Source organism: Mesoplodon mirus, assembly GCF_964341445.2.
Source record: "Mesoplodon mirus genome assembly, chromosome: 18".
In the NCBI taxonomy this organism is placed as follows: Eukaryota; Metazoa; Chordata; class Mammalia; order Artiodactyla; family Ziphiidae; genus Mesoplodon; species Mesoplodon mirus.
The window spans coordinates 23,893,360-23,920,200 of record NC_138994.1 but is presented as its reverse complement, the minus strand read 5'-3'; the positions used below and the strand labels follow the sequence as shown (position 1 = coordinate 23,920,200).

Here is a 26,841-nt window from a genome sequence, read left to right as displayed (position 1 = left end):
TTCAGAGATTACTTTAAATATATGGGCAGGAGCGTTACCCTTGTGAAGCTCATAGTCTAAGATGCGGGGGGAAAGTCAGATGAATTCACAATTCATAAATATGTTATCATATAGGGGACATACTGACTTAGTGAGAAATATGACTTCAGGGTTAACAGGGTAGAAATTCACGTTTGTTGGCAGGGGTTGGAATGATGCTGCAGGCTCAAGGGATTGCACGTGTGAACGATTAGACATGTAAGTAAGTAAAACTTTAGACCAATGACTTGCGGGTGCTCCGCATTCCCTGGGCTCACACAGAGGAGGGTGACCTCTGTTCTGCAGAGACTGACTAAGCAGTGCAAGTGGTTATCACACAGGCTGAATGAGGAAACTCCTCTGAGATCCTGGAACATCGTAGCCAGGCTTCTTGAACTTGATCCTAGATTCCTACCACCCGAGATAAGAATGTGTTCGCAAGTGAAGCTGTCTGGAGGGGCGCAGTAGGGCAAGCGTGCTTTGAATTTCCTGAGTACAGATGTACTGGCCACTCCATAGGAGACATGGTGACGTCAGGACGGTCTCTGTGGGACTGGGGAACATTAACGAGGTGTGTTAGGAGCTTCAGCTTCCTTAGATCATCCAAGTTTTGGAGTAACGTGATTTCTTTTCCTGGAACCTCTGTGAAGACTGGGAAACACTAACTTTTTAAAAAGTGCCGTTTTAAGACTTTTAAAGGAGGGTTTTTAGGAAATTTTAAAGGCCTGAAAGTAGGTGAGAGAGAGAAGAAAAGAGAGGGAAAGTGAAAACTTTCGTATTCTTTCGTGAAAGTGCTACTCTTGTTTTTTATATTGGCTGCAATACTTTTGCCTTTTCTGTTGAATCAGTAGCCTAATAAATACTATAACAATAGCTCATATCAAAGTGCAATTTCTCATTCCTGCGGTTTGTTGCAACAACTAAAAAGTTTTCACCGGAAAGGAATTTTGCCTCATGTAAAACCCCTTTTCTTCATACCAGTACCACAAGAGGCTGACTTACGAAGGTTAAAAAAAGAAAAAAAAAGGTACTTGCATGGAGTGTGAAAAAATTAAAAGCCTGAATGGAAGCCTTAAAGGAAAAAAATTATACTATTGCGTTTTGAATGTGTTAGTGGCCTCGGCAGTAACTGTGGTTCTAGTTCAGTAACTTTACATCTAGAGTACAAACCTGTTCTCCGTTCTACAGAATCACTAATAAAACTTTTTTACAGTTTGTTATTCATTCTGGGTAGGTCTGAAGAAATCACTCTAAAAGAAATCTTGACTGGCATTTCAGCTGAAGAAGACTTGTTGCTTTTGTTAGTAGGTTTAGCCTACTTAAAAATTAAATTAAATTAAAAAAGGAGCCACAGGGGTCTGTGTAAGCAGCCAGCAAGGCCACCCAGTCAAAACGTCACTCTCTGCTCTTGTGTCATCTCCCCTAACCCCAGATTTGTATCTCCTCATCCGGGGCACAGGGATTGGGCTTTTTGCTGGATCCCAATTGTTTAAGATGTGATTTTTTTTTTAAAAAAGTAATGAGATTTTATTGTTTTATTTAATTTTCCCTTACCTTTCGGTTAGCAGTAGTAGAAAGAAAAGCATTTGCTGTTTCTGTGTCAATTTACCTGTCAAAGAAAACCTACTGATCAGAAATATTGTCAGCACCATTTGTAATCTTGGGCATTGTTAAAAAGGCAGTTAAGGTTTAAATGAGAGTTCTGCTTACTTCCCTTTTATAATTTGTGTCTCTTCACTGTAGTCACAGGTCAGGTGTCATTTCTGTTTGATGGATAAACCAATCAGTGGAAGATGGTTTATAGCAAGATTTTATTATCTGAACAGATATTTTATGACACAAACTTTTAAATCATATTACATGTTTTAAATGGAAAACAGACCATCACCATTTTTTAAAGAAATTTTAGAGTTTTACCATAAGTAAATTGTATTTCAATAAAAATATAAGTAAGCCTTCCCTTTCCTGTTATCTTCTTGTTAGGTCAAAATAAGAACACCCCACTCCCTGCTTCCAAAATATACATGGGGAAATCCTTACACATCCCGCCTATTCACTGAAGGACGAATGAATCATCTGTTTTTTCTGAAGTAAAACAGTAAATTCAAACCTCATGAAAGGAAGGATATGGTGACTTCATGTTTTTTAAGTAGAAAAAGCTTTAAACATTCTTTTTTTCTTTATTATGGAAACTTTCAAACATACGCAAAAGTAGGGAGAATAATATGCAGAATCCCCATCTACCCACCACCCGGCTTCACCAGTTTTTAACAGTTTGCGGGACTGACTTCTTCTTGACAGTGTCTTTCATGCAGACACTCTGCTTCTCTTCCTTGCTCATCTCCTTGGCTACGCGGAGTTGCTGCTGGTGAGGCCCCTTCTGTGTCTCACCCAGCAGAGGCTCGTCGGCTTCCTTGATTCCTGACCACAGACTTAACGCAAAATCAATGACTTTGAGAAACCCAGTTTTATATTTATATAGGGCAAAACTTCATCCGCAATCTTTTTTGCTTACATCTGCTTTAATCCAGTCCCTTTAAATAAAAGAACACTGTACCATTCAAGGTCCCACTTCCGGGAGAACATGTTCTATGGGCCAGAACTCAGGGAAGGAGCCATTTACGCTTCAGCCCTCATACGTACGGCTTGCCCAGAAGATGTACCGTCGACCTCGTGGTGACTTGTGACAAAGCCAGACACAAGCATGAGCCATGACCTGGCAACACAGAATGAGGCAGGATGCACGGAAGACACACCAAATCTCAAGTCAGTGAGAACCGGTTTGAAAACTCCTAAAAAGTGGAGGGCACAGTTCTGTAGAATGTGTGATTCAGGAGAAAGGTGACTTCTATACTACTGATTCTGTTTCGATCTGCAAGTGGATTTTTCCACATTTCTCACAACTGAGGTTTTTGGTAAAGATGGGAAAGTGGGGAGTTTGAGATCATGCTGTCTGGTGAGACCCTGTGGTGCAGGTGTCCCGGGTTATGAGACAAGTTTGTGTGCTCGGCCGGCCAGATGGACGCCCACCCCCCAGTCCCACCCTCAGATGAGGGGAGGACCTGGCTGAGAGTTTGGCCAAAGACAAGGTCAGAAATCTCTAGAAAAACTTGTGCTAAATCCTAAGTCTGAAAGCCTCTGTCATGCCTTGTACACTAGGAACACTCTGACTATATCTTTTGTATCATTACAGCCCAATATTTCTCCTTTCCAATGAAGTTTTCCTTTATTAAATAACTTTTTAACCACTTATAATTCAAACGAACTTGCATTTCATGTGTCCATTATTAAAAGGCAAGTATCGGGCTTCGCTGGTGGCGCAGTGGTTGAGAGTCCGCCTGCCGATGCAGGGGAAACGGGTTCGTGCCCCGGTCTGGGAAGATCCCACATGCCCCGGAGCGGCTGGGCCCGTGAGCCATGGCCACTGGGCCTGTGCGTCCAGAGCCTGTGCTCTGCAACGGGAGAGGCCACAACAGTGAGAGGCCCACATACCGCAAAAAAAATAAAAATAAAAAATAAAAGGCAAGTATCTGCCATCATTTCATGTTTGTTTAATTGACTCAGACCTATGAGAGATACTTTAGTGGGGTTTTTTTTGTTTTTGTTTTTGGCTGCCTTGGGTCTTTGTTGCTGCGCGCGGGCTTTCTCTAGTTGTGGTGAGCAGGGGCTACTCTTCGTTGTGGTGCGTGGGCTTCCCGTGGCGGTGGCTTCTCTTGTGGAGCACGGGCTCTAGGCACGTGGACTCAGTAGTTGTGGCTCGCGGACTCTAGAGCGCAGGCTCAGTAGTTGTGGCGCACGGGCTAAGTCATTCCGCGGCATGTGGGATCTTCCAGGACCAGGGCTCGAACCTGCGTCCCCTGCATTGGCAGGCGGATTCTTAACCACTGCGCCACCAGGGAAGCCCCGACACTTTGGTTTTTAGTAAGACCACAGAAGTCCTTAATGCGTGGCTTTACAAGTTGAGCAGCTGGCCTCGAACCATGTTTATAAGTTTTATGGAAATAACGTTGACTATAATACTCCTTCTCCGACGAACAGCAGAGCTCTGGGACCATCACAGGCGCCCCTTGGGGCACATTAGCTACCCTGGCTTCTCCTCACCCTGGAGAGTCCATGAAACTGTCAAATCTTTTACACTTCAATGTGCTCTCACTGCTTTCATATTTTAAATAAACAAATCAAATTATCCTATAACCGGCTCCCTTTTAGAGAGTGTGGCCTGCCCTCGTTGTTCTTGTAGAGCTGCTTATGTCATGTACGTTTTTCTTCTGGAAAATGTCATTCTTTGCTCACAGTCCCCACGAAGTGCTCTGAGAGCCAGCTGAGGGTGGCCACCCCCAGCAAGCCCACTTGCATGGCATTTAAAGGCAGGTTTAACTGGGAGAAAAGAACTGTCTTTCAGCAGTGATGCAAGTTCACACAGCAGAGCTGAGGCGGGGCCTACTTTTGCAGAATAAACAGCGTAGCCTTTCAAGTTGGATTTTGTTTTAGATTTTTGACCCAGTGTTGGACATTCCATTCTTTAATGATCTTGGGCTTTTCTCAGGAATAAAGTAAAAGTTCTGTTTTGTGGGTGTGTCAAATGTCAACTTGGAAGGTTTTTGAATAAAGAAGCCACAACTTAAAAGAAAGGTCCTTCTTGTGCTCACTCAGTAGTTGTGGCCGTGTTCATACAGGCCTCTGGCAAACTGAGGATGAACATCTTATGACCTAATAACTTTTTAGAATATGAGACCAGGAACAGCTGTCCTTTTCCTTTAGTCTGATACATTTTAACTTTTTGGAAAGTGGGATATTACTTGGTTACTCTCCATTTTTTTAAACTGATTTTTTTTTTTTGAGTTTTTTTGCTTGGTTTTTTTTTTGTTTTGCAGTACGCGGGCCTCTCACTGTTGTGGCCTCTCCCGTTGTGGAGCACAGGCTCCGGACGCGCAGGCTCAGCGGCCATGGCTCACGGGCCCAGCCGCTCTGCGGCATGTGGGATCTTCCCGGACCGGGGCACGAACCGATGTCCCCTGCATCGACAGGCGGACTCTCAACCACTGCGCCACCAGGGAAGCCCTATACTCTTTTAAATAGAGGTTCTTAGTCTGGGGTCCATCCATGGACAGGCTTCAGGCAACTGGACTCCCTGAAATCACAGGCAAAATAATAAGCAGTGTTTGCCACGTGGGCAGTGACTACACAGCATTTGCCAGACGCTCCAGTGGAGCTAGAACACCAGAAAAAGGTTAAGAACCACGGACTCTATCTACATGGAGAAAAGACTGGAATTGCATTGAAAGAATTTTTAGTGGATACAAACTGAGACATTGTGCCTGAACTCCAGACTCTTCCCCCCAGCTGCTACCCAGCAGCTCGGCTTGGATGTGGAACAGGCATCCCGCACTCGACATACCCCAGGCTGAGCTCCAGACCTTCTCCCCCTAACCTGTCCCTCCCGAACCTCCCCACCTGCAGTCTTCTACCTGCTCAAGCCAAAATCCCAGAGTCGTCTTCGCTTTTTTTACTCTTCATGCTCTGCGTCCTTTCCCTGGGGCTGTGATCTCTATCTTCAGATAGATTGGGAATCTGCCACTGCCTCACCCGGCTGGTCCAGTTCTCCACCACCCTTTCCCAGTGTGTTTTCACGGCCTCGACCCTGCCTCTCTGCCTCTGCCCGTGTCCCTCTTCAATCTGTTCTTCACGGCAACCAAAGCAACCCTGCCCACAGCCCTCCAGGAGCCCCCGTCTACCTCGAATAAAGCCTGAGGTCCTCAACTGCCCTCTGAGGCTTCACGGGACCTGACGTGACTTGACCTGCGTTACGTGCAGGGGTCCCTGCTTGGAAGGTTCTTCCTGCACGTGTCTCTGTGACCTGCTTGCTCTTCTCCTTCAGATTTTGGCTCAGTTAGGTTGTCTTGGGCCATCTGTCTAGAATTGCAACACCCCTGCTCACCACGCTCCAGAATATAGCCTCCTTCCCTGCATTATTTTCCCTCCGCACTTACCACTGACGTATATTATACTCACTGTTTGCTTATTGTCTGCCCCAGGACAGCGGAAGCTCCGTGAGAGCAGGGAATTTGTTTCGTCTGTTTTCTTTCACTGCTTTATTTGGAATACCTATCACAGTCCTTCACCTAGAGCAGAAACTCAGAAGTCTTAATTGAATGAATTTTATTTTGAGAATTCATTTAGCATCTTTGCAGTCACTCTTTGAGAGTGTGTTCTGTTCACCGTCATTTCCCATGTGCTATATCTATAATTACATCAGATTGTTTGAATGGATCCTGTTTCTTTTCTAGTTCACCTCTTTACTTAAAATAGTAATTGATACAATGATATTTACTGATCTTTCCGTTCCCGGCTTCCCCCAGATGAACCTGAATTTGATTTCCAACAGCTACTTGGCAGCTGAAAGTGTTCATCTCTGTCTATTTCTTACAGTTTCCTCAAATTCCATGCCATCCTCAATGGCTTAATAAAAAATGCCTTTAAGGTTACCATAACATACTCAAATTGCCAGAGTATAATTTTGAAAAATGTCATGTGGGTCCAGTGTTACAATTCCTAGCTATCAGGACACTTTTCAGAGTGTAGGTGTACCTCGCAGGTGTCCTGATAGAGCTACTTTAATTAGCAATAGTTCTACACTTTATTGCATGCTTGTGTGTCTATGCTGGGAACAGGAGATGTTTTTATGAGATGAATTGACACCTGCTAATGTGTCTGGTTTGTGAGTTTGGAGTTTTTGATACTAGTTATTCCTAAAGTAGAAAACATCTGGGCCTGATACTGAAAGGCTGGTTTGGGAGCAGCAGTAATAGACCAGAGCTGAGGCCTTTTTGATACCAGTTCAGGTGGTAAAACTTTTTTCCAAGGCTGCTAATTTTTAATGTTTTTGTATTTATCTTATACCGTTTCAGGCTTTACAAGACGAGCTAGAAAAGCGCTCGAATCAAGTACGATGTTTGGAGAAAAAACTGCAGCACAAGGAACTGGAATCACAGGAGCAGGTACTGCCCGCTCGGCTGGTTTGCTCGTTCCCTTTCTCTAGGTCCGGGAGCTCACGTGTGTCCCGTTTCCACCGGGTGCTTTGGCCACGAGTAACAGAATCCTCGGCCCCTTGCTGCGCGTAAACAACAAAGGGATCTGTTGCCTCGCAACCTGTTAACCTCTGTCGCATGAAGCCTGTAGGTAGGGCGGGCTCTGGGCAGGGAGCTCTGGGTCTCTGGCTCTGCTTCTCTCTCGCTCCCGCAGCCCTACGTCCTGTGTAGGGTCCATCCCAAAGCCAGCTCCACGGTGCTCACAGCAGCTCCAGGCATCCCGCGCAGATCTAGCAGCATCCAAAGGCAAAAAGGGACTTACGTTTCCGGGGTGCCCTTCCGAAAAGTCAGGAGACCTTTCCCAGAAGCACCCCCATACACAGCTCCCTTCTCATCTCATTGGCCAGAGCAGGCCACATGCTCAGAGCAGGTCACACGTCCAATCCCTGGCGGGAGGACGGAGGGTGCCAAACTAGGCTGGACCGCTTAGGGTCTGCCTGCCAGCGAGGGAGTCCTAAGAGGAAGGACAGCCCGGACAAGGGAGAGGGGAAGCATGTTGGGGATGCAGCCAACGATGTCTGCTGTGTTGTCATAGCAGAACACAGGGACATCGTTGCACTTAGAGACGTAGATCATGTTTTCTTTTGAATTTTAATTTTCTCCTCCTTTCCAGTGTGTTAATGAAACAAATCTAGTATAACCAGAATAATCTGGCTTTGACAATAGCTAATGACCTATTTTATTTTCAAACCACAGGATCATTTTCATCCAATTCTTTTACATTTAAAGTAAATTTAACTAAATTTAAACTGAAAAGTCAACAGTGTATTAATAAACTTCATGAGTCTTAATGAAACCTTCTGTAAACGCACTGTCCTCAGCTATGGCGTACAGCATTACTAAAATTATTCTAAGTGCCACAAATCTTTATGGACAGAGCCCACCATAGGTGTTTGCAGACGCTTATACGTTGGTTGTCTCGTAGTCAATTCAGTACAGGAATATTGGGTTAGGTCATTTTGACCTTGTCAGAAGAGTAAGCCCTGAAGTAAGGCGAATAGAGGAAATTTGTCATCTCTGGAGTTGTTTACAAACAAGACCCCAAGGTAGGGATTGCACAAAATGGCAGTTGTAAGCGTCTAATAGATGCCAAGTAATAATACTTACTGAATGGACTTGACCTCCTATAATTCCTTCCTACTGTCTAATGTATGCCCTGCATCATATACATGTCATGTTTGTGTCATGTATGTATATATCATGTCTATATACGATATGGCTTGTACAGGGTCTATGTCGGACAGTCCACGACAGGATCACAAAATAGGAAATTCTAGGATGAAAAACTAATAATAACTATATTTATTGAAGGCCCACAAGATGAGAGACACTGTACAAGAAACATTACACATGTTAGTTCATTTATCCTGATAATAACCATGTAAGGCCAGTATTACCCTCCCATTTCCCAGTTGGCACACTAAAACCCAGAGAGGTTAAGTGACACATCCAAGGTCACACAGCTGGTAACCAGTACAGGTGGATTCACACCCTGATTTAGCTGAATTCCAAATCTTTGCTCCTTTCATGACAGTTTTTAAGTTACAGCATTTCTAGTTTAAAAAGCTGCCTAGCAGTGATAGGGAAAGTGAGTTTATTAAGGATGGCAGGGAAAAAAATACCACCCCAGACACCTGGTATGGCGGGCAACGCCATTAACTCTCTGTGGGCAGAGAGCAGCAAAGAGCAAAGCAGACAGAAGCAGAGCCGATTTGGCCACAGGTGAAAATACCTCCTTGGGTGGCTGTGTGGCCTTCAGGTGGGACTGGCACAGGCTCAATTGTCACTGAGGTCATCTGAGCCTCCCTGCAACCCCCCAGCTGGCTGGGATGCCTGGAACTAAAAGAAGACAAGCTTCTTAAAAGCAGGAAACAGGTCTCCCTGGAGGACTGGGCTTCTCCAGTTTGTGATAAAATATGACTTAAGGTAAAACTTCGTTGACATCACTCTAATTCATGGCAGAACTTCACACAGAAGATTCCATAATATATTGAGAGTAGGGAAATTAAGAAATCCCAAATGAACAATAGGGAAGGATTCAGGAACCACTTCAGTCTTATTTTATTGACTTCTTTTTGATCATCAAAGTTGCTTTCATCTTTGTAGTGACAATAGCTTTCTAGACTATTTCTTACACTAATTCCTGATATCTTCTATTAGCCTCCAGCTCACCAAAGAAATGTCAGGAAATACCCATGGGTAAAGCTGAATATTTCATAATCTTTGCAACCATGAAATGTTGGGTTCTTGCCACGAGATCCTAGGATGTAGCTAAGCAAAAATGCCAATTGTTTCAGTAAAGCTGAAGAACAAATCATGGGCACTTCATAAATACTATTCATCTATATTTAATTTGATTTAACGTTTATCTAAATCTGACCTTTCCATTTGTGACACTAATAGAGGTAGTCAAAAATAATTAGAAGTATAGAAGTATCGTCATGTACAATTTTTAGGGTCTGATTATATATATGCTTACTGAGGGTTTTTAAAATGTTGAAATTGTTATTTTCTTTTTTGCGTCTGTCAAAGCAATTGCAAAATAACAGTAGCTAGCCTGACATCAGCCAATCAAACAACCAAAATGTGTTCAGAACAGCTTCTTGGAACTTTTCTTCTCTTTCGTTTCAACCAAATATTATTATCCTGATACTAGTTGCATAAAGAATCAAAATTGAAACTGGCAGAATTACAAAGGACAATTTCCTGGGCTTCTTTTTTTAACTTGCTTGCTTAAAAAAAAAAAGTTGAAACTGTCTCTGTTTTTCATTTAAGAAAAATTCCTGTGTATTGATTTTATAGAAACAAAAAAATGAATGAGGCATTCTGAAAGTTGTGTTTTTAATTAAACACAAAAAGCTGCTTCTCATCAGGTCTTGATGGGTGGTACCCTAGCTGCCCACCACTTGCCTCAGTGGCATCAACCCTCTCCTCTAAGTCCACACCCTTGGCAGGTCTGTCACCAGGGTGCCCAGGGAAGGCTGGTTCATCCGTGGTTACAAAGGGTTAATTTGCCCCTTGTGAAGCGTCAAGATAACACCAATAAAATTAGAAAAGACCAACTTCCTTCTAAGTCAGCCTTATAGAAACATATCTTTCCTGTAATCCATAAATAGGAAAGTAATTAAAAGCTATCATTCTTTTTCTCCATACCAGGAGTTAATAATTTCTAATTCTCGATAAGATCCGAGCAAGAATCCCATAGTTGCAGCAAAGGAGGGGAGATCAGAGCGCTGATCAGACTTCCTTGTTATGTAAGGAAACTGAGTCATTGGAAAAGGCCACAACTTCCCTACCATGGCAATGGCAGAACCGGGGGGGCGGGGCGCGGGAGGATGCAGACCGCCCACCCCAGGATATGATTTCCCATTGTATTGACCACAGTGTGAAATGCATCTATGGCGCGTATCACTCGGGTTCAGGTTGTGGGTAAAGATAAATCTCCTATTCGGGAACAAACAATGTTTCATTATCCACAGGGAGACTAGGTGATTTGCTAGCCCTTGCCAAAATAATTCGGTCTGATAAATTATAGAAAAGAGAGGGAAGAAAAGAAACGGTCTAAAATTTTACTTGGCGCTCTTAACACTGTGCAAAGCAAGAATATATTTATCACGCAGGCACTAAACAATGTCAGACTTGAACCTAATATAATACATAATATAAATATTAATATACATGTAACAAAACCCCTGCTTTGAACTGGGGTTTTTCAGTTTCGAACGTATGATTAGCTTTGATTACATGGATCACTCAGTTTCCCAGAAGATTCTTTTACATAAATTAGTGAGAAGAACTAATACTTTGAGACCTAATAAGTAGAATGCAATGCCGTGCATTTCACAGCAGTGTCATACAATTACCCCACACTGCATGCCTTTGACAGGCGTATTGTGCAGGCCCATGACAGGTACTGAGAAGAAACACGGATGAGTTCTCCTTCCAGCCCGCAAGGAGTTTACAGTCTAGCAGAGCAGAGATGGGTGTAAAGTGTAGACTGCAGTCATGGCATTTAGAAGATGTTACTTTTCTTCCAAAGGCTTAGAGTTAGAGGCTCAGCTCACATGATGCGGGAAGAATGCAGCCCTGGTACTGCCCGCCGTCTTCCTGACCCTGCGGGAAAAGGTCCACCACCCAAGGCAGGGCCTGGTGCTTGCTGACAGGCAGGCAGTGTTTCCAGCACCTGCAGCCGGGGCCTCTCGGGTTTCCTGGCTGGCGTGTTTCAGCCACCGGCTGGTTTAGTTCTCATCTGGTGTGTCCAGGCATTCAGGTCTGGGCTGTGCAGGCACAGGTCACCCTAAAGTGTCTTAAAATATATTCCAGTCACAGCCTTGCAGTAGACGCTTTATATCTAGTTAAGGCCTAGACACAGCAGATGCTTCAGCAGAGGTGATTCTGGTAATTCCCTGTGTTTGGGGAGGGAACAGAGACACAGGGAGGGGAAACAGGAGAGGCTTCAAGGACGAGTAGGACCCAGCAGGGAAGCACTGCAGGTAGAAGTCCGCCTCTGCCACCAGCGGTCGTGTGGTTGGGCAAGTCACTTGGGCAAATCAGGCTCCTAAGATGTCAATAATAACACATCCCACGGGGTTCACGTGAACGCCAAAACAAGATGCATGTGAAACCTTCAGAAACTAGAGAACATAACGCGGGTGCAATGTGTGTGGCTATAATTCTTCACAGAGGAGAAGGCCCCGTGAGCTGGTCACCAGCAGAGAGGGGACACTGGGCTAGGATGAGGGGTTCGGGGGTGGAGCAGGCTCGGGGGCGTCCTGGCCAGAGGGGGTGTCAGTGGGGCAAGGACCCAAGAAGTTAGCTACCTTCGTTTCATCCACTCAAAATAGCGATAGCATCAAATCTTTGTTACTGTCTACTCCTTACCCTGCACTGTGCACCCAACAAGCTTGGATACAATGCCGGGGACTTCAGTCATTGGTCAGAAAGCAGTTTTCAGCCACTGAGTATTTTTTTCTTTAACTGGGTAGTGTTAGATGATTGCGTCTTTACTTTAGAAAGATTAATCCAGCAGCAGAGGATAAAAGGAAAAAGAGACGAAAAGAGATTAATTCATACGTGATCACACTAAATTCACATCACTAGTCGCAAGAGAAATCAAAAGGGCTTGAACTGGATATTGTCAAAGGTAGTAGAAGAGGAAAAGAGTAGATGTGAAGACTCACTTAAAATTCATAGAACACAGATTTAGAGAGTAAAAGAAAGGAATATGTCAAAAATAATACTGAGTGGACAACAGCATCATTTTCTAGAGGCAGCGTCTGAGATGCTGGCAGCCGAACATTCCTTTGGAGACAGGTAGCTAAAAATCTGATCTAGAACCCCAGAAAGAAAGTCTGAATCTAGAATATAAGAAAGAGCCCAGGTTGAAAATCTGGATCTAGAACTTAAGAAAGAAGCGTGAACGTTTCTGAATTATCTTGACGGATGATATTGACAAGGAAAAGCAGAGAGGGAAGAGGGCCGTGAGCAGAACCATGGGCTGGACCACGTTCCAGGGGCCAGAGAAAGTAGGGGAAGACCCAGAGAGGATTTAGAAGGGATGAATGGTGAGAAAGATGAGAGCAGAGCCAGAAGAATTTAATGTCATGAAAACCAGAGATAGTTTCCTACTAAACATTAAGCCCCTTGAGGGTAAGGATCCAACTGTCATCTTCATGGCATCCCCAGCTCTTGTTGTTGAACTGAATTGCTCATGGAGCCTCTGCTCTTCTGAGTCTTATCCTCAGGACAGTCTTGCCCTGTCCCCCTTTGCTCTGTGCTCTGGTCATACTTTCTGTGAAGCTCCATTAAAGGTTTTCCTGTCAGACTCCCTCGGGAGACTTTGCTCTTTGAGGGAGGGTCCCTGAGCTGGGACTGTGTCCTCTTCATCCGTACACTCAGCATTTAGCCCAGCGCCTAGCCCATGTGGTACTCAGTGAATCCATGGAAGAAAGGAAGGAATGGAGGAGGAATGAAGGGAGGATTAGGAGCATCTCATGGTGTAGGGAGTTTGAGGGTGGAGAGTTCAAAGGCCACCACGCCTGAGCAGTGATGACAGAGACTTTGTAACGCGCATCCTGCACGCAGTCTAGATGGACTTTCTCTACACATACTCTTGTCTAGACTTTTGTTGTAATAAAGATTACAGATTTTTTCCATAATTTTCGTCTGGGGTGAGTAGGATTATCGAGACTTCTCTTGGCTCATCTGTGTCCCTCAGCTCTTCCCCAGGCCTCAGGCACCAAAGGGTCCGTGGTCCAGGGAAAACCAAGACGGAGCAGGATGCCAGCACCCTCTGCCACATGGCCCACCTTTCCTCTTTGTGTCCTCAGTCTTTGTTTTTCCAGCCTTACTGAGATATAATTGATAAGTAAAATTGTATGTGTTTAAAATGTACAGCGTGGTGACTTGACATGCCTTGTGAAGTGATTGCCGCGGTGAAGCTCATTGGCACGTCCATCACCTCCCACGGTTACTTTTGTGTGTGGTGAGAGCATTTAAAGTGTCCTCTCTTAGATCATCAATTATACTGAAAGGATATGTAATCCTTTTGAAAAGAAAAAAGAGAAGATATTATAATTATTCTCACAAATAAAAAATATTATAAGATATTATTACAAGCAATTATAAACCAAAAAATTGAACAATCTAGAAGAAACAGACAAATTTCTAGACATACAACCTACCAAGACTGAATCATGAAACACTGCACAAATCTTTTTTTTGTGTTTCAGTTGCATTTTTACCTTTCTTGAAATAATAAAGCATAATATGCCAAAAAAAAAAAAAAAGTGTCCTCTCTTAGCCAATTTCTGGTACCCAATACGGTATCTTTAACTATAGTCATCAGGCTGTGCATTTAGACCCCAGAACTATCTGATGTCTGGAGGTTTGCACCCTTTGACCAGAAGCTTCCCCCACCTTCCAGCCCCTGGCAATCACCATTCTTCTCTGTTTCTATGAATTCAACTTTTTTCTTTTCTTTTTTTTTTTTTTCTTTTTCATTCCACAGATGAGTGAGCTCTTCTTTCTGTGCCTGGTTTATTTCTCTTAGCATAATGGCCTCCAGGTTCATCCATGTTGTCACAAGTGCCGGCCGTTCTATTCTTCCCTGAAGTAGGGCAGACCTTCCTTGCAGATCTCTTCCATGGGATGCCCTCAGAAGGCCAAAGCAGGATGAATACAAATGGAGCCCTTGATTTTCTCTACTGAGAAATTTAGCTTTCTGCTGCTTCCTTCCCATGTTCCTTTGGTATCAGTAGCTTTGGGATAATGTTAACATCTCAGCTCCTTCCGCCTGCTGTACTGTTACATTATCATTTGTATTTTCCCAAAGAATGTATTGGCCTCCCACCAAGCCCAGTGATCTGTCGGGGAGAAACATGAACATCAGGAGAACCAACATCAATATATGTAAAGCTTTCATTGGGTAGCACCGCTTATCTTTAAAACACCTCGGTCAGCATCAAGGGTAACCAACAAATCTACAGTCACAGGCAGGCTTACGGAGGAAGATGCAATGCAGACAGAAAATCAATTAAGCAGCAATCATGACAATTGTTAAAAGGAAGAATTCGTCTTTTACAGATTTCCAAGCCTCTATTTTCCATTTTCCATAATGGATTTTAAAACTTCACAGTCTCAGCTGCTGTGGGCTAACTCATCTGCAGTGAAATTTACTTAAAAGTACTAACAGCTCAAAACTATGTTTTATCCCTAAGCACATTATGAAAACAGGAATAATAATAGCAACAGAAATATAATTCAAAGACTTTTACTGACTTTTCATGTTTAGTGGTTATTATTCTGGTTTGTTTCAAGTAGTTTTTATAACCACAGTTTATTTACAAATTCAGACTGATTCTTTTGTTCCCAGACAGCTGGTATGAATGCATCATTCTAAAATTTGAGTTGTTATAAGGGATAGAACCACATTCAATTTTGGCCACATCTTATTCTCAATGAGAGTTTGAATACTTGCCCCGGTTTTCTGAAAAACACTTGAAGCATACATCTCTTCAAACCATTCCTTGTAAATCAGTTATTCTGATAGATTTTAGTGGCAAAGCAAGTCAAACACTTGTACCCAAAACCAATGCTAAAAACTATACATGATGATCACAGAGCCATTTTTAATGGATAACTTGCAGCAGCTCCTGTTGGGTGAATGGGTTCTGTGTTCCATCGTTGCTTTCTTGAGATTCCCTTTGTTTTGAACTTAGCTGGAGGAGAGAGCAGGCGGGTCCCTGAGGCGCCCGCCACGTGGTTTTAATCCTGTGCTTTGCTGACGTATCAAAGCCAAGTGTCAACAAAGCACCCACTGCATCATTGCAGCTGTTTTTCCAGAAAGCATTTTCTGCGTGGCTCTTGGTCCATGCACGTTAGTGAACACGGGTGGGAGTGGGGGGACGATGAAGCAGGGGTGGAGGCTGCCGGGCTGGCCGTGCTGGGATCTGACCTGTGACCTGGGGCTGCCAGGTTCAGAGCCGGGCTGTGCCTGCCCAGGGTGAAGTGATGTGCTCATGCATTCTCACTTCTTTCAGTTTGTTCCTTTTTTTGAGGCAGTTTTGGCTTTAAGTTTAGTCTTTTTTAAAATTAATTTTTAAAATCCAAAAATGATTTAATCCAAATGATTTACTCCAAATCAGTAAATTATGGAGGCCCTTAAAGAAAAAGCGGGAACAAAAGCTTAAAACCAAGTTGAGTCCTACCCCACCTTTTAAAATTGGAGGACAAGGAAAATTATCAGGGATTAACCTGGGTAATCAGATATCGTCTCCCAGGAAGATAAAAAGGGAGACTGTATCCCTGAGCCGTGTCTTTAGTGCTCACTTTTCTGGCAGCTACTAAGCACTGAATTCATGGAATTGAGTGAACAGCTGGAAAGAGGAAGTAAAAGAAAAGATAAACAAAGAGATGGTAAAGAGAGTGGGAGAGTCAGCATGGTTAGAGGGAGAGATGTCCGATGACTATTTACTGTGCTTGTCACGTTCAGGAAAGAGTATCAGATAGTCTACGGTGCCACTTACATGCAATTCCTTTTCTACCATAGTCCAGCCAGAAAAGACCTCCTTTTCCTGTTGAGGAAGGACTATTTTGAGGTAGAAACAATTGAAATTGTTTATTGTCAAACAAATGCCAGAGCAGAGACATTTTAGATGCATCAGATGTATATCAATTTGAATTAGAAATAAGGAAAGAAAGGTGATTTTTTTTAATACAAAGGAAAATTCAGAAGTTTAAAAGGCCATTTGAATATACTTTCCATGTAAATCACCTTTTGGATTTCTACACAGAATTAGAGGACATAGTTCCAATTTGAAAAAGAGTATTATAAAACCTTCAAGGAAAAGAATGATTTATTGAATCACATGGAAAATGTAGAACTAGTGAAGAATATAGCATTATTGGCATTATTAAAGTTTTGTGAAATAAAAGGCCGATTGTGAATCAGACAACCTAGTACCTACTTACTCAGCTCTCAGCACACTGAATCTACATGGAAAACTTGCTGTCTTCTAGGAGCTTCTATTATTATAATAAAAGAAAGCATTGTTTAAAGATCCATTCTTGGTTTCGTATGTGAGATTTACACTCAGGTTTATTCAGAAGGGATGAGGAGAAGCAGCGGGGAGACTCTGACAGGAGATTGTCTCATTTTTGATTAAGAAGCAAGAGAGGAATTCGCAGCCCGCTGCTGTGGGCCCTGACAAACTCGCGGGGGGGCTCTTCCCTGCTCCTAGTGTGGGCAAGAGAGGGCACAGGCGCCAGGCTTGGCCGCTGTGCTGGGTCTCACAGGGGCAGCAGCAGAAAGATGGCAGTGGTCTGAAGGGTGGAGTGTCAGGTCGGGCACCCCCTATGGAACCAGAGCCACTGTCTCTCATATTTCTGCCCTTCAGCTTTAAGATTTTATTTGACTGAATGTCCCTGCAGAAAGAATGGGAGAAAATTGGAAAACTGGACTGAATGATCCCAAATGCTTCATTCAGCACATAAGATTTTGAGGTTTTGCTTGACTTGATAAACAGAGGAAGGTAAATGAGATGGTAAATCAGTGTGTGCCACGGTAACTAAATGACAGCTCAGAGTGAATTCTTTTTCTAAACTCCCAAGTGATACATACTTTCGACATTTCAATTCAATTCAACAAATATTTACTGAGCGCCTGTGATAGATCATGCCCTTTACTGGCCCTGATATACGTCGGTGAACAAACCAAACAAAAATCCTTGTTCTTGTGAAGCCTACATTTTAACGATAGGTTCTTCATAGCCTTTTGCATTTCTATATAAATTTTAGACTGGACTTGTCAATTTCTAGTAAATCTTCCAGTCCATGAACATAGAATATCCCTCTGCTTTATTTAAGCATTCTTTAATTTTTTTGTTATATTTTTATCATTTTATATAAAGATATCTTGCACATTTTATGTTAGATTTATTCCTGTGTATTTGACAATTATGATGCTATTTTAAATGACATTATTTTTAAATTTCATTTTCTCACAGTTTGTTGCAGTACTTAGAAATACAATTGACTTTTGTATAGATTCCCTTTATCACATTTAGTAAGTTTCTTTCTCTTCTTACCAAGAGTCTTTTTTCCTTTTTAAAATCGTAAATGGATGTTTCTTACATGTCTTTTTTCCATCTTTTGAGATAATTATATAAATCTTGTCCTTTATTCTGCTAATGCAGTGATCTTCATAGACTGATTTTCTAATGTTAAATCAAGGTTGCATTTCTAGAATAAGCCCCACTTGATCATGGTGACTTATCCCTTTTTACCTTTTGCTGGATTTTGGTTCACTAATATTTTGTTTAGGATTTTTACATCTATGCTTATTAATGAGATTAGCCTACTATTTTCTTTTATTGTGATGATATTACTAGATTTTGGTATCAAATTTTGATGGTCTCATAGAACAAAATGGAGTGTTCCCTCTTTATTTTCTGGAAGAGTTTGTACAATGTTGATAATATTTCCTCCTTAAAATGTTTGGTAGATTAAGCTATCTGGGCTGAAGTTTTCTTTGTTGGAATATTTTCAATTAATTATGGATATACTTTCTTTAGTGGTTATAGTATCAGATTTCCTATTTTAACTTCTGCCAAATTCTCTCTTCTTTTTGAGACTATAAGTATATATACATATATCTGATCTTCTAACTATATTTCCTATGTTTTGTATTGATTCTGGATATTTTTAAATCTAGCTTCTGTTTCACTGAGTCTCTCCTCAGCTGTGTCTAACCTGCTGTTACACCCATTCTTAATTTTGGTGACTGTATTTTCCAGAGAGAGAATTTCTACTTGGTTCTTTTTTTAGTTTCCTGTTCTATGCTGAAGTTCACAACTATTTTTCTTATTTTGTTGAACATTTATCTTGGTTCTTGTAAAGTCTAGGTCTGATAACCATTATCTGGAATTCACATGGTTCTCATTTCATTGTATTTGTTTCTCTTGGCTTTTGGTCATATAGTCTTGCTTTCTTGTGAGCCTGGCTATTTTTGATTGTGTGCCAGATATTTTATATAGAACTTCATAGAAATAATTTGGGACCTGGGATGATGATAATTGTCTCCAAAGAGAACTTACATTTGTTTCTAGGTAGGCAGGTAGCGGCACTTGCCGCCTTGAATAACCTTAATCCATTTTCAGGGACTGAGATTGTTTGAAGCTAGGTTTCAGTTTTGGAGAGGGCTGGTCTGTTTCCAATTCACTCCTACTCCTAGGGTGTAGCCCTTTGGGCTCCACCCAAAAGCATGGGATTTTATCAGGAACTCCTGGACTGCAGTTTGTGTCCCCCTGACTTCTTTTGTGAGGCTGTTAGAAGATCTGTTCAGCTTCTCAACCTCTTGCCAACCAATCTAGAAGTGGCAAAGGCCACTGTGTTAAAATGTCCCCAAATGCCAGACTTACAAGTTCTCTTGATTTCTCCCATCTCCAGGATTGGCCCCATAATTCTTCCCTGCCTTCTTAGTTCCCTAATACCCTGAAGCAGACTTGGGAGGGAATTATGTAGGCTTCCATTACTAGAAGTGGAAATCCACTACAGGTCTCCCTTGACTTACAATGGGGTTACATCCTGATAAACCCATCGTAATAAACCCATCCTAAGTTGACAATACTGCAAGTTGTAAATTCATTTAATACACTTCACCCACCCAACATCAGAGCTTAGCCCAGCCGCCCTTAAATGTGCCCAGAACACTTACATTAGCCTACAGTTGGGAAAAATCATGTAACACAAAGCCTATTTTATAATAGTGTTGAATATCTCATGCAGTTTATTGAATACCGTCCTGAAAGTGAAATTTTTTCAGAATGGTTTGTCTGGGGACACAATGGTTGTAAGTATGTTGGTTGTTTACCCTCGTGATCACATGACTGGGAGACCCTGCCCTGCATCACGAGAGAAAATTGTATCGTTAGCCCAGGAAAAGATCAAAATTCAAAATATGGTTTCTACTGAATGTGTATCACTTTCACACCATCATAAAATCCAAAAATCATAAGTCGATCCATCATAAGTCAGGGACCATCTGTATTTACATTTCTGTGAAATACTTGATCACATTTGTTGCTAATCTCTTCTACTGATTTGTTTTTCTAATTGGATCTATAGAAATTCATTTTCTTACAAATTCGGTATATTAATGATTTGTTAAATAAGTTGCAAATACTTTCTCCCAGTTGCTTATCTTTACTCTTTTTATTCGGTGTTTTAATTTTTGAGAACATTATCGTCCATGTTTTTCTTTATGATTTCTAAGCTTGCTTAGGAAGGTCCTCCCTACCCAAGATTATAAAATATGTTCTCTTTTATTTTCTTTCATTAATTTTAAGAGTTTTGTTTTGTACATTTAACTCTTTAATCCACCTCAAATTTATTGCTGTATACCATGTGGTATAAGGATTGCAACCGAATGTTCCCCAAGGAGGTTCATTCTCTTGTCCCTGGAATTTGTGCATATATACATTATGTGGTAAAAGAGACTTTGCAGATGTAACTAAAGTTAAGAATCAGTGACCTTAAAACAGGGAAGTTATCCCAGATTTTGCAAGTGGTGAGCCCAGTCTAAACACATGGCCTCTTTAAGGGCAGAGAACTTTCTCTGGTTGAAGGCAGAAGACAGGTAGCCGAAGGGGAGGCCAGAGAGCTTCTTGGTGTGAGAAGGGTCCAGTGCCCCAGGGTGGGGGGCACATGAGGAGGATTGCAGGGGGCCTTCAGGGGTAAGAGAGGCTCCCAGCTGGCAACCAGCAAGGCAGGGGGGACGTTGGCTCTGCAGCTGCAGGGAGCTCAATTCTGTCCACAGCCCGAAGGAGCTTGGAAACAGATGCTCCCTCGGCGCCTCCAGGTAAAAGTCTGGGCTAGCCCACACCTGGACTTTGGCCTGTGAGACCAGAGCAGAGAAACAGCGGGGCCCGCAGCCTGAAGCCCGCTCAGACTTCTTACAGAACGAGGAGATGATGGATTTGTGTCCTTCCAAGCTGCTACATTTACGGTAATTGGTTACAGCAACAATAGAAGCTTATACAGGGATCTTACCTAATTTTATTTCTAAACATATACCCAGTTATTGGTACCACTTACTGACTGAGATAGTCTTCCGCCATTTATTTGAAATCTCCCCTTCCTGCACACTCTCCCTCCCTCCCAGTTTCCCCTCCTGGAGCTAGCTCTTCGACCACCGTCAAGGGGGCTCTTTTCTATGATGTCACCCTGTGGTCTGACCTTCAGATTCCTGGCTCACTGACCACCACTTTCCCTTTGGCAACCTGCTTAGAAAATGTCCCTTTTCGCCCAGCTGCATGCTGTTTGTTTTACCCACACTCTGCACAGCCAAGCCACCTCAAAAGGCATCTGGAAATGCATTTTCCTTTGGAAATAGTAGTAAACAATGCTTTATGTACTTACATGTTAATCTGTTATATCTATTATGCATGTATTCTTTATTTCTTTTCTAAAATCATTTACTTATTTATTTAAATATTTATTTATCTTGGCTGTGCTGGGTCTTAGTCGAGGCACACTGGATCTTTAGTTGCGGCACTCAGACTTCTTAGTCCCGGCGCGCGTGAGGGATCTGGTTCCCCAGCGAGGGATCGAACCCAGGTCCCCTGCAGTGGGACTGTGGAGTCTCACCCACTGGAGCCCCAGGGAAGTCACTGCTTTGTTTCCTTATAAGAGTGAGTTCTTCGCTTGAGGACGGTAACGTGAGTTGGTTCCTCAGTCATTTCCATGAAGCTGAATCTTGGTACCTCCAGCCCCAGGCCCCCAGCCCTAGCATCCACACAGTGCTTCGCACAGGGTGGGCACTTGCTGCTTCATCAGTGAATACATGAGTTGTACAGTCCATTCATTTTTGGATTAAGTTGGTTAACAATTAGATTTATTATTCTGAACTGATGTCTACTTCGTTTTCATTAATCTTTAAAACTGCTAGATTTTTGCTTATGCATACACTGACCTTTTCAGTGAATCTTGCCAAAAATTGATTGTAGCACACACAGAAATCATGTTACTGAATCGCTGCCGGTTCCACTTCTTTGTGATCCGTGGCATTTAGGAGCATCTAAGTCTGGGGGGAGGCGACGTCGGGTGGAAGCTTGAAGAATGCATGATGTGTTTTAAAGGTGGCACTTGTTGGTATTTGGGTTTTGGTACAGGTGACAAAGAATGATAAAAGTGTTTGCATTCGTGGGTACAAAGTGTTGCCAGCAAACAGAAGACGTCCTGAGATTTTAAATTACGAGGTTTTTAAAATTCCGACTGAGTTATAGCAATATACAGAAAGTGAAGGGACCCGAACAGTGAGTTGACCCGCCCGGGAGGAAAGTCTAGCTAAGATACGTACACAACCATATTAGAGTGTGGTTAGAGGATATTTCAAAAATCAATAAACCTCAAAGAAGACATGCCTCACTGAAGAGAGAAACAAGTTATTTTTCTTAATTTTAAAAAATTTTTGTACAATTTTTAAAGGTTATAGTCCATTTATAGTTACTATAAAATCTTGGCTATATTAATTCCCTCCCCCTACCCTGGCCCTCCCCCTTCCCTCTCCCCACTGGTACCCCCTAGTTTGTTCTCTGCATCTGTGGGTCTGCTTCTTTTTTGTTATTTTCACTAGTTTGTTGTATTTTTTATATTCCACATTTAAGTGAGATCATACAGTATTTGTCTTTCTCTGTCTGATTTATTTCACTTAGCATAATGCCCTCCAAGTCCCCAGTCCATTCATGTTCCTGCAATGGCAAATTCTTCTTCTTTTCTATGGCTGAGTAGTATTCCATTGTGTATATGAACCACATCTTCTTCATCCATTCATCTGTTGACAGACACTTAGGTTACTTCCATATCTTGGCAATTGTAAATAATTCCTCAGAAGCAAGTTATTTTTTAATAGGAGAAGGCTCTTATTCATTCAGCCAACATGTATAGAGCACCTACTATGTGCCAGACACCATTAGCCCTGGAGCATAGCATGAGTGAGAGAATCTTTCCCTGGAAGAGCTCAGATCCAAGTAGCAGAGATTCTTAAAGTTAACTTTCATTGGCTTGTTGATCTGCATTATCCTATTTTTCTGCTCCATTTTAGACCCCCCTTTACAATCTCTTCTGTTGACTCCCGGGCTTTGGCCTTTCCCCTTATCACAGGTGAGCTGTCTTCTGGTCTCTATTTCTTACTTCTTCCAGCTATACTTTCTCTTTTCTTCAGTGATACCATCTATCCCCAAGCGCCTCCGCAGTCATTTCTGCGGTGATTTCCAAATTTCTATTCCGAGGGCGCACCTCTTTCTCAAACTCAGGTCCTGCCTTTATATCTGTGTGGTGACACATGCACCTCAATGTGGCATGATAGCCTCTCAAACCTAAAAAACAAAGTATTGAGAAAAAACACTCCCTGATGCTAAATCTAGGTTTTACAGTTGATCTAACAGTTGGGGCTCAATGGCATAACATCTTGGAAAGGAGAGAGAGAGGAGTCAATCATAATAGGCAATGATAATACAGTTAGTCCTAGTACCAGCCAAAGTCAAACCGGTGGTGTGATTTCAGTGAAGAGAGAAAGGTCAGTTGCCTCTCTCCCAAAATGTCTCCCCTACTCACACACTGAAAACTGAAATCACCAGGGCAGGATTTCAGGTATCAGGGACCAGAACTATATTTTTCCACTAGAGACTCAAAGTGGTCACCTGTCAGAGCATCTTTACCCAAGGACAGTTGTGCTGGGAGAGTGGTGAGAACACGTGACAGTACTGGACACCGGGACGGTGCGGGGGTGGGGAGGAGGGGGAGGCGGGATTCCGCGTGGTGGGGAGGATGGAGAAAGGAGAGACCAAGGGGAAGTGTCCCTCGAGGGTTCTGCGTGGCACAAGCCTGTCCTCGGCTGAGATGGTGGCACCAGCTCTTACCGTGAATCGGTAGTGCTGAACTGGGAGAAGAGAAACCACTGAAATTTTAGCAAAACTAGAGCGGAAAGGAAACCCTTCTGTTCCATCCCAGGAAAGGAGGAGCCGTAGGTCTGACTTTGTGTTGTTGTCAGAAGGCACTTTGATTCCTTTTCAGCCTGTAATCCCAGGAACGCTGCTCCCCAAAAGCCACGTGCAGTCGGGTGGTTTTAGGGTTTTCTCTGCCCTTGTGGTTTTGAATTATATAGACTTTTAGTGCTTAACTACAAACAGAGGATTTTCCAGGTGGGGGATCGGAGTTATGGAAAGAAAATTGCTGAAATACAAGTCACTGGGGTAATAAGGTCTCTTGGATGTGGGTAGAAAGTTCTTGACTTAGAGCCGAAGGCTTACTGTGTATACTGAACAGCTCAGCATACCTGGAGGGCCCCGGGGATGCGTCAAAGAACAAAGCCTAGATGGTTTTGATGTGTGAATCGTTTACAAGCCAAAAATTAAAACTTTTTTTAAATGGCCTCATCACCAAATTTTAGTTTATCAAAATGCGGTGACCTCCCTCAGAAGTGTCCCAGGCATCGGGCCCCAGTCAGAAAGTAGGGGTAGAGGCTGGGACAAACCTTCCCAGGCAATGGGAGACCCTGGAAAAAAGTGACTGCTCTCCTGTCATGGCTTCTGTGACAGCTGCATTCTTGTGCATTTCGTTCTTCGAGGTTCTGCAGGTTTATCCTCGGTATACAAATATTACAAACTGATCTTAATCCTTTTTCCATTTTGTCTAAATGTATGAAATTTAAAATATACTTGTTCCTAAAATTAATTACCGCCCTAATTCCCACTGCTAATTTTTTGCCGCTCTTGGATCGTTTTCAAAAGGCGCTTATGTGTGTGTGTGTGTGTGCACGCGCGCGTGTGTGTGTGTGTGTAGGAATGTTTTTAAAATGCATATCCTTAATATACTAAATTATAGAGGGATAAAAGAAAAAAATATAGGATTTGGGAGTTTAAGGGGTTTATTGGGGGTATTTTGTTCTAGTTGTTTGGTTGGGGGTTTCTGTTTTGGGGGGTTTGGTTTGGTTTTGGTCTTGGTTTTCGCTTTCTAGTACATCTGAGTGGGCCCACAGTTTTAGTCAATCCGATAACAGATACCAACTCAGAAAATATCATTTTATTCCCCCACCCCATTGCCCTGAAGTTGTGATTACTCTCCGTAATTCACTGGGCTTCTCCACTTGGTTCCCTGGACATTTTCCCAAGCTTGCTCAACCATTCGCCTCCTGGACTTCTGGGTTTAAGTACTGTCAGATCAGATTGAAATCATGTGTTAAGGCTCAGTGAGACCATCATTGTCCTCAGTTTAAGAAGTGTTATAGAGGTCACGACTTCGCTCCAAAGAAGGTGGCTCCAATCCCTCACTTTATGAAAGGGAATGCCGGGGTGTGCGTTACACCAAAGGCACCAGCCCCGCCAGCACCAGGACCCCGAGAACCAGCCGTGGGCTCATTTTGTCCACTAGCTCTGTGTACTTCAGGGGTGGGTGGTACAAAAGCAGATGTAAACTATTTTTCAAATACTCCTCTGACTTAGCATTAAATTTCCCTTAGACCAGATGCCAGTGTTTAAATAATATCCTGAAGGATCCAAAGAGAAGGAATTACTCATCGTGTTTCATTCGTAGAAAATCTGAAATAAAGGGGAGAAAAGTACAAAGAAACCAAAGTACCTTGACTCTCTGCCTTGCCAGACTATAATCATTTGAAAAGAGCATTGCCTCACTTATGAAAGCTCAGAAGTGAAGTGTTCTTTTTCTTTAATTATCAATTGAATTTCCCAGTATTTGTTATTAATGCTTTTTAGTAAAAACAAAGGCAGGCCATTGTAACTTCTCTCGCTAAGCTGTTTGGTTATGTTTTTTGGGAGACTGGGCAACACTTGCTTTCAGGTGGCTCTGTCTTTTAAGCACTTCCATTTACTTGTGTTATTGATTTATACCTTGCTTGCCGCAGTGCCTGCTTTGATGGGCTGCATCAATTAAGACACAGCAGAGAACTAAACTCTTGACTTTGAATAAAGTTATTTTCTGTGGCGCTCCCGACCTATTGCCAAAAGCTTCACCAGGCACAGGTGCCACTGGGCCCTGAATTCCGGGGCCAGTCGCTGGCAGATCATCGGCCGTGTTGGCTACTTGGTATGTAGGTCTCTTGTCAGATAGCAGTTGTGTGGGAAAGGCCCATACAGCGTAACACAGAGGCTGGCAGCGGAGAAGGGCCACCGAGGTTAGACAGCGTGAATTTATAGTTGACCCTGTCAAGACAGTGTGTGTGTGTTATTGTTGTTGTTTGCTCTCTGCGGCCCCAGGATGAAGAGAGCAGGTGTCAGGGAGCCTCCAGAGCTGGGATCTGGCCCAGAGGACCCAGCGGTACCAGACGTCAGCATATCAGGTCTAGGTTAGGTCAGCAGGAGAGTTCAGGAGAGAGCTGACCGCTTAACTGGGGAGCAGGCAGACTGTGGGTGGCAGAATCGTGATAGGGCGAAGAGGAGGTGAGCTGGCTGGAGATGCGGAGGGAGGTTTGGCTGGTCGGCGCCGTCCAGCTTGCGGCCGGCGTGGCAGTTTCCCCCTGACGTCGCTAACTCACAGGCTGCCTGGTCAGGACCCTGGTTGTCAGGTGCAGAGTCAAGGCCCCTGGCAGAGAATCTCGGCTCCGGCCAAGAACTCCATTAGATATAGCTGGTGGGGGCTACCCTGGTGGCGCGGTGGTTGAGAATCCGCCTGCTAATGCAGGCGACACAGGTTCGAGCCCTGGTCTGGGAAGATCCCACGTGCCGCGGAGCAACTGGGCCTGTGAGCCACAACTACTGAGCCTGCGCTCTAAAGCCCATGCTCTGCAACAAGAGAGGCTGCGACAGTGAGAGGCCCGCGCACCGCGATGAAGAGTAGCCCCCGCTCGCCGCAACTAGAGAAAGCCCTCACACAGAAACGAAGACCCAACACAGCCATAAATAAATAAATAAATAAATAAATAAATACATTTAAATCATATGGGCTTCTAAGGAGACCTCTGCTTAATAAAACAAAAAACAAAAAAAAACAAAAAAGAAATAGCTGGTGGGAACTCACACTGGTTTAAACAATAAGAACTTTTTGCTTCATGTAACTGAGAAGCAGTGGAGACTTAACCCAGTTACTCAAGTTATATGACCAGAAGCCGGTTGCTCTCACTCTGTTTTCAAGCTGCGTTTCCTTATCGTCGGCTCCAGCCTCGGCAAGTTTTCTTCCTCGTGGTTGCGAGAGGACTGCTAGTTCCTGGTCCAGGCTCAAATCA

The 26,841-nt window shown here is 43.1% G+C and overlaps 1 protein-coding gene across 21 annotated transcripts in view; it reads left to right on the top strand.

Annotated features, from left to right (window-relative positions):
* CEP112 (centrosomal protein 112) overlaps positions 1–26,841 on the top strand; it is a 401,854-nt gene that overhangs the window by 353,742 nt on the left and 21,271 nt on the right. For all 21 annotated transcript variants that reach the window (XM_082604740.1, XM_082604757.1, XM_082604756.1 and 18 more), the window contains one exon: positions 6,927–7,016. In XM_082604740.1, the coding sequence (XP_082460866.1) occupies positions 6,927–7,016 (90 nt within the window). The remainder of the gene's footprint in view (positions 1–6,926; positions 7,017–26,841) is intronic.